The sequence below is a fragment of the Cryptotermes secundus genome, unplaced genomic scaffold, assembly GCF_002891405.2.
Source record: "Cryptotermes secundus unplaced genomic scaffold, Csec_1.0 scaffold643, whole genome shotgun sequence".
Classification (NCBI taxonomy): Eukaryota; Metazoa; Arthropoda; class Insecta; order Blattodea; family Kalotermitidae; genus Cryptotermes; species Cryptotermes secundus.
This window is the reverse complement of record NW_019731276.1, coordinates 457534-466038: the sequence shown is the minus strand read 5'-3', so window position 1 is coordinate 466038 and position 8505 is coordinate 457534. Positions and strand designations below refer to the sequence as shown.

General features: G+C 41.0%; 1 protein-coding gene across 1 annotated transcript in view; it reads right to left on the bottom strand.

The window, feature by feature from the left end:
• LOC111866844 (transcription factor 12) overlaps nucleotides 1-8505 on the bottom strand; it is a 441771-nt gene that overhangs the window by 13153 nt on the left and 420113 nt on the right. Inside the window, exon 15 of the mRNA XM_033752433.1 lies at nucleotides 2031-2117. Within this exon, the coding sequence (XP_033608324.1) occupies nucleotides 2031-2117 (87 nt within the window). The remainder of the gene's footprint in view (nucleotides 1-2030; nucleotides 2118-8505) is intronic.

Here is an 8505-nt window from a genome sequence, read left to right as displayed (position 1 = left end):
CATAAATAACAAGTACAACACAGATATAATTACAAAACTAACTACAAATAACAGAAAACAAAACATTGCAAAGCAGCAGAACATCACAGAGGATTCAGAAGAACAAAAAACAAAAACGAAATGGGCAACATTCACATATATAGGGAAAGAAACAAGAAATATCACAAAATTATTTCGAGACACAAAATTAAAAATAGCATTTAGAACTAAGAACAATTTACAACATATACTAAAATCAAGACCAGAAATAAATAAATATAACAATAGCGGCATATATAGTATGAAATGCCTAGATTGCCCCAAGGAATATATAGGACAAACCGGGAGGAAATTTAATACCAGATATAAAGAACACATACATGACATAAGACACAATAACAGCAATACAGGATACTCGGAACACATATTAAACACAGGACATGCATATGGTACTATAGAAAACACTATGGATATCATAGCAACAGGTAGGAAGGGGCAATACTTGAACACATTGGAGAACTACCATATATATAGAACGACAAAGAAAAACACACACATGAATAATATAAATAAAGAAATAAATAACCCAATATACCACGAATTAAGCAACATCTACACAGAACAACATAACAACACCCCACCAAGTACCCCCACCACATCTACGCCCACAACATCATAACTCACTCAAAACGAAGACAGCACACACACACACATACCCAGCAGGTCCAGCAGTATAACACATGCAGTCACAGGAGCGAGACGCAACATAGAGCACAGTGAGTATTAAACATTAAAATTATAATACCACAAGTAATAGATAGGATGCGGAACGCGGTATTAATGAATAACAAATTCATGTTACAGATACACGATAGTGAAAGAGTGCTCCAACAGACGATGATAGACGTGACTCGCGTAATAAAACACGACGTAAGAATGAAATATGCTGTATAATTTTAATATTTTAACACTTAACGTTTATCAGTATATATGATAAATATATATTTTAGTTATTTTAGTATGTATAGACAAGGCATGCAATGAACTAGTTTGTCGTGGATTGGATCAGCACCTGAAGATGGCACATTTGTGCCGAAACATGTAGTGATAGTGAGAAGAGGGGCAGATGAATGTATGCACTAGAAGACGGATAAAATAAATCATGGACTTAAATCAGTGCAACAGGACGCTAAAATATAACATTGTGAAATTACTGTCTTGGAAAAGATGGACTTTCATCCTGTATCAACATGGCTGTTGCCTAAAAGATTTTATTGTATTTATACGTAAAGATTAAGAAAACTTCATGTCTGATACAGATCACTTTCCTTTTATCTTGTCAAGACAGAAAGACATCACCCTGAAGCATGGTTAATGGGTTTGTAGCACATGGCTTTACTGCCAAATATAAGTTTAATAAACATTCACAGGAACAGTATGACAAGGGTTTCAAAATCTTCATGGAAAACGACCATCAAGCTAAAAGCTGAAATCCTCAACTCACTTGGCATTAATACAACACACTTCTACATTATCTTCAATCAGTTCAATTAATATTTAATTTTCTTCCACCAAACCTGTTGCTGTAAAAAGGAACAACAATACAATAAAATTAAATTGCATGCAAGACATATACTGGCCAAAAGAATGTGACAATGTTATATGGAGTACTCTGTTGTTTAATGACTGTGGAAACAAATGTGGCAGAATTTTTCTGTGGATTAAAAACTGATTAGGTACAACATACACACATAAGGTTGAAACCTGCCATTATAAAAAAGTCAGTACCATCATGAAGCCAAAACTGACACCAACTTTTGAACCAATAATGCATGAAACAAGATAAATTTCTGTAGAACTGTATGATGACAAACGGATATTTCCTGAAACTGAGATGATAATTTACTTTCATTAATCATCAGCAACTGAAATCAGTACATACGGACACATATAAACTTCTTAAAGAAAAAGTGGTCACATGACAACATTCTACTGGCCAAGCAATGTAAGAGAGTCACGAGGCAGCGTTTGCGTGTTTGCTCTCCACTCACCTCTCGCGTGCATTGTTGGCCTGTCTGCGCTCCTTCTCCCGTGCAGCCTTTGTGTCAGGATCTTCTTCCTCATCCGCGCTCGAACAACAGTTGGTACAAGAGAAATATTTAATATAAGTATGAATGTCTCTCTTTACTCGACACAGGGAAGGGTTTCATGTTAGTTACTGAATATCATTATGCAGCAATTCTTCACAGTGAACAGTTTCACAACTCATATGTAACACAAAGTTTTCTTTGCACTGAACATTAAGTCAAGCATTTAGCAATTCTGCTTCATGTCTGAACAATGTACAATTTGATTCTTGGCCCAGAGGGAACTTTTCAATTGTTTCTTCAGTTCTGCTTGAGATAAATACTGGGGCAGAACCTTTAAATAGGCCATTACTGTTCCTTCCATATTCTTCTAAACATTTTAAATCAAAATTATCCTTTATAACCTATGTAACTAACAAATAATTATTAAATAAACCAAGACACGTGTTTCTTAGGATCTTTCTCACTACTTACAGGAAAATTATGGGGGGACATTTTAATACATGATTACATCCTTCCAATTTTCATTCATAACATAACTCTATGCAGTTACAAAAGCATTGCTAGCTATAATATGAAGATGAGAATGTTAAACAAGGGGTAAAAACATAATGGAGGGAATCTGCAAGTAAACATACTAGACAAACATCTTAATATTGTTGGTGCACATTTTTCAGCTTATAGCATTCACTAAGTTCCTCTAAATTACTTAGTCTGCCAACAGATAACTTACAGTATCAATACTGTGACATGTTTTAAATAACCTCCCCAGCTGCACGTAGCGGTAACGTAGCGCTCGCGTAATAGGCAAGTAATCACCCCGCAACTCTCCCCGCAGTGACGTCACGAGCGGAGCCGAAGTGAGCCGAGTGGAGCCGACGTTAGCCGAGTCCCCGCAACCTTGAAGCTATGCAAAGCGAGTAAGCAGCGGTGACATCACCGAGGGATATCCCGGTTGCTAGGCAGCAGTTAACACCTCCGGGCAGCGTGGCTAGCAACACAGCACCCGCCGACAATTGTCCGATCAAGGCTACATAAGGAGCAGCGAAGGCTATCACAGTCAGTCAGTCAGTCCTGGAGCTACCTCTGAGTCAGTCCTTGAGCTACCTCCGAGTTAGTTCCGAGTTAGCCAGCAACCAGTCAGTTGTATTGTGGCATTTGGAGTGTACTATTTGTGATACTGCAGATAGCAGTAATCGTAAATCTGTAATTTGGGTGATTGTAGGTGCGAATGTGAAATAAAATTCGCTATACCAAATACGGCGTGAATTTATTTGTCGTGATATACGCCCGATACGCGACAACTGGTGTCAGAAGTGGGATCTGGACTTACACACGTGATCAACGAGATTCGAACTCGAAACACGTGACAATTTGGTGTCAGAATTTTTACGAACTTAAACACGCCTGACAAATAATTGGATTATTGTGCATCGAGTATTTGACTGCTACAAAATGGAGCAGGGCTTTCAACTAATAATCGAAATGCTGGCGAAGGCAGAAGCCAATAGAAATACCAACATGAAAAAAATGGAGGCAGATAAGAAGAGAGACAAAGAAGATTTAATGGCGAAGTTAGACGCCTGGGGAGAAAAGTTAGATGCAGAGATGAAAGCAACCCAAGCAAGAACGAGAGCCATCCAAGAAAGGACGGCCGCCATGCGAGAGAAGAGGTTGCAAGCCAATATGGATGCTTGGCAGAAAGAGATAACGGAGGTACATCTAGAAGAGGAAAAGCCAGCCACAGCGGACATAAAACCTGCGACGGCACAACAAGAAGTGGTCCCCATAGTTATACCGGTCGGAGTGACGATGGCCTACCAAGAAACGGTGGCACGTCCAAAAGATGAAAAGCCGGTTTCAGTGCACAGGAAACCTGAGGCGGCAGAACTACTTGAGGTACCCGTACAAGACGCCGCAGTAATGCCGGTCGGAGAACCGAAGAAGAAAAGGCGTCAGGACCGACATCGACGAAATATGAAGAACCCGACACGGAAAAATTGCGGACCCCAGAATAAATTGGCCATCGTCCATAGGAAGGTGTCCCGCCGCGCAACAGTGGCCTGGCGCAAACGCAACATCTTCAAGAAATCTACAACCCAAGGAAATTGTGGCCCATGGCACGAATTGGCTGCCGACAGCAATATGACTAGTCGTGCAGGTGCGACACGGCGCAAGGGAGATCCTGTAAGGAGATGCTCAACGAGGGTCAATGCTGGGAAAGAAGCCGGGAAAGGAAGGATGGGAACCGTGACAGGACAGACGTCCGGGAGGCGGCGTCAGCCACAACGGAGATGCAGCAAGGGCATAAGGAACCAGGACGTGGAGGAACTACTACGCCTGAGGGAGAAGACCGGCAACGTAATCTTCAGTGGAAGGTTCGCGACACAAGCAGTCGGTACTTCCAACGGGTTACGGAAAATAAAAAAGTGGAACTTATGGAGGGGTCGACCCCCTCCAAAACGAAAAAAAAGACGCAGGGCACAGAAAAGGAGCCGGTAAACTAGAAGAACCGGCCTCCCCAGAGAGAGTGAATGTGCCATAGAATGAAACTGATGGATGAATGGGACACAACTGGACCTTCTGGCGAGCTGAAAGGAAACCGCTCGAGACGAGCAGGTCTTAAGAGGGGAGCTGTTGTAACGGCCGGATGATAGTCGCTGCGAGAAGTATCCAAAACAGGAGATGCTGCAAGAACAGCCTCCAAAGAAAAGGAACGGGGATGCACCGTTAGGCTATTCGGGACGAACAGCCTTAAGGAGGGAGCAGTGTGACATGTTGACCCCTACCTCCCCAGCTGCACGTAGCGGTAACGTAGCGCTCGTGTAATAGGCGAGTAATCACCCCGCAACTCTCCCCGCGGTGACGTCACGAGTGGAGCCGAAGTGAGCCGAGTGGAGCCGACGTTAGCCGAGTCCCCGCAACCTTGAAGCTATGCAAAGCGAGTAAGCAGCGGTGACATCACCGAGGGATATCGCGGTTGCTAGGCAGCAGTCAACAACTCCGGGCAGCGTGGCTAGCAACACGGCACCTGACGACAATTGTCCGATCAAGGCTACATAAGGAGCAGCGAAGGCTATTCACAGTCAGTCAGTCAGTCAGTCAGTCAGTCCTGGAGCTACCTCCGAGTTAGTTCTGAGTTAGCCAGCAACCAGTCAGATGTATTGTGCCATTTGGAGTGTACTATTTGTGATACTGCAGATAGCAGTAATCGTAAATCTGTAATTTGGGTGATTGTAGGTGCGAATGTGAAATAAAATTCGCTATACCAAATACGGCATGAATTTATTTGTCGCGATATACGCCCGATACACGACAATACTAAGGTACATAGTTTTTACTCCCTTCAATAACCTTCAATCTATGGATTTGGGGCACAATTTGTACAAACAATGCAGGGGAAGGGAAAGAGTTTATCAGACATGCCTTGTGAAGATTCTGTCAGCATGACAATTTTATGAAATTAAAGGCATTTTGGAGAAAAATTTTATAGTGCCAATTATAAAAATTAATCATGCTTGAAGTACACACTTTATTTCCTCTATTTAAAACTATGCTGCAAGATTCTTGTCCTAAAAGCTGAAGAATGCCTGTACAAGTTATACACCACAAAATAATTTTCTTGGTGGAACTGAGGAAACACACAAAGACCTCAGTCAGTAAATCAGTCTATAGTAAAACATTCAAACTTTGGGTGCCCCAAACACAAAGCAGGAGTGCCAATCACTAACAGTGTGACTTTCATTGCCTCTAAAGAATTGCCACGGAAAAAAATGCTATGGACTACACACTCGCTCTCTTACTTTGTTTAAATGTATGGGCTATTTGCTTACAGAAGCTAACATGGTTTGATGTGTTTAATTTCAATGAGCAAAGTTTTTTTAACGATAGAACCAAATTCACTGGAGATTTATTGTGAAGTCACTTCATTAAAAGAAATATTTTTCTTTTTTGGGCACGAGGTTATTAATGATACTGGTAGTGTACAGACTATATAGCATTGGATGCTAGGGTGACTGATTGATGATGAATTTGAAAGGATTTTGAGAGTAGTCGTCATGGCATAATTGTGGTACTACTACCAGCATCTATATGAAGGAATGAGGAAACCCATGAAAAGCATCAGTCATGATACCTGGTGTCTTGGCTTGAGGATCAAACTGAGCTTCTTCCAAATTCAAACCTAAAGCATTATCTCCAGACCAACTTGTTCAGTTCATTACAAGAATAAAGGCTTTTACATGGCTGTGCAGCACATGTTCAGATTCAGCTGCAATAGCTCAGCCGGTAAAGTAACTGGCTATAGGCTGGATTGCCAAGATTTAATTTCTAGCACAGGTAGATTCAACCCCTTGGTACCACATCCAGACCAGCTCTAAGGCTGGGGGCTAATTCCAAGTGCCAAGGTTGAGATCTCTAAGAATCTTACCCCCTACTTTTCCATATATACAGATCCTATATACACATGGCACAATGCTTAAGCACAGGAGAAATTTAGCCCCCCTCTCAACAGCTGTTAAGAGCAATGAGTCACTGGATTAAATTTACATTAATGGGATGCAATGAATAGTCTGAATTAATATTACAATGCCAGTGTAACAGCTCAATATCTTAAAAACTGATGCCTACAGTTAGTGGCAACTTTAGCAGATGGTGGGTGGAGCAGTACTCATACACAGCATTAAATGTAGATCACATCATAAATATTGTACTGTTGCATCATATTTTAAGACAACATTTATAATTATTAAGTCCACAATTCTGGCATAAACACACAATGCATCTGCATGTACTGCATGTGTCAGCCTATTGCGGCCATCATCAGGTACAAACGGCTGTTACAATCACTGTTCACTGTATCCGCTATGCCCCCATACACTGGTCATTGTTTACACATTGGAAGTGAGTTGTATAGGTACACTGTTTATGTAATGTCCTTATGTTATAAAATGTATTAAATATTAACATTTTTTAAACATTTTAAAATTTAAAATTTTAATATTTAACACATTTTACAACACAATGGCATTACATACACAACATACCTGTATAATGCACTCTCAATGTGTAAACACTGGCCAGTGTTGGGAGGTATAGCAGATAGGGAGAACAGTAATTGTAAAAGCTCTGGGTACCTGACGATGGCCGCAATAGGCTGAAACATGTACTAGCACATGCAAACTCATGGTGTGTTTATACCAGACTTCTGTCAACTGAATAATGATAATAAGGAAAAATGAAGACCTGATTATTTGAAACATGTTCTGATGTAACAAACTGTGGGGATGTACAGTTACTGTGTGCACTATGATGGTAATGACACTGTACCAGGGTGGTAATTAAAAATGGACCCTTTGATAAGAGCTAATCATATTGGGGTCTGGTCAAACGTGGTGTTTCCCAGGGATCTATCCTGGGACCATTACTTTTCCTAATACTCGTATACATCAATGACCCACCTTTATCTACAAAGTATCTCAATGTTAATGTAAACCTCCAAACAATTTTATTTGCAGATGATAACAGCGTAATCGTCAGCAATCAAAACAATACTGTACTAGGAAATTACTTGAAGCCAGTCTTCACTAGTGTGATGGAATGGTTTAAGGCAAATTTAATTCGCTTAATGGGGGGTGGAGTCCAACTGGGTCCACTCGGCACAGAGGCCACTGATTGGTCTATTGTAACCTGGCCCGGGTCATTATGATGATGGAGAATTTGGTGGAATGAAGATTGGCAGGGGAAACCAAAGTACTTGGAAAAAACCCATGCCAGCGCCACTTTGTCCACCCAGGATCAAACCCTGGCTGCTGCGGTGGGAAGCCTCAGGCAAATTTACTCTCACTAAATCTGGACAAAACCTAGTGTATGGGATTCCACTCTAAATATATTCTTGATTTCGAAACACAAATTAAATATAACAACAAAATTATTACTAATACTACTGAACTAAAGTTTCTTGGGCTAGTAGTTCACAATACTATGTCTTGGAAGAGTCACACTGATATGTTGGCTTCCAAATTAACCCGTTGCCGTGGTTCGACGTGTATGTTTCGTCAGGGATTTAAATCGTCTGGGGGGGTTCGACGTGTATGTTTCGTCCAGCTGCACACCTATGTTATAACGCCCATAATAATTGATGGTTTTGCTGTAGATTGTTAGATTTTTCGCTGGCCTGTTGTCAGTAGAACAGAGTATAAATAAGACACGACTTTATCTGCGCCAAGTAATCGTTACATATATGCCTGTCTTGCAGCAAAGTTCCTGTGGCTCTGGCGAGCGGTTTCTACGTCGTACTGTTATGAAAGGCGTGTTTTCTTTGCTTTGAAGATATAAACAGCAGAGACGTGATGTGTACCGTGTTTATCATATAATATTGCCCTGAGCTGGCCACACGAACACACTCAATTGGAATTCTTAGAATAAGGATGTCCAGACA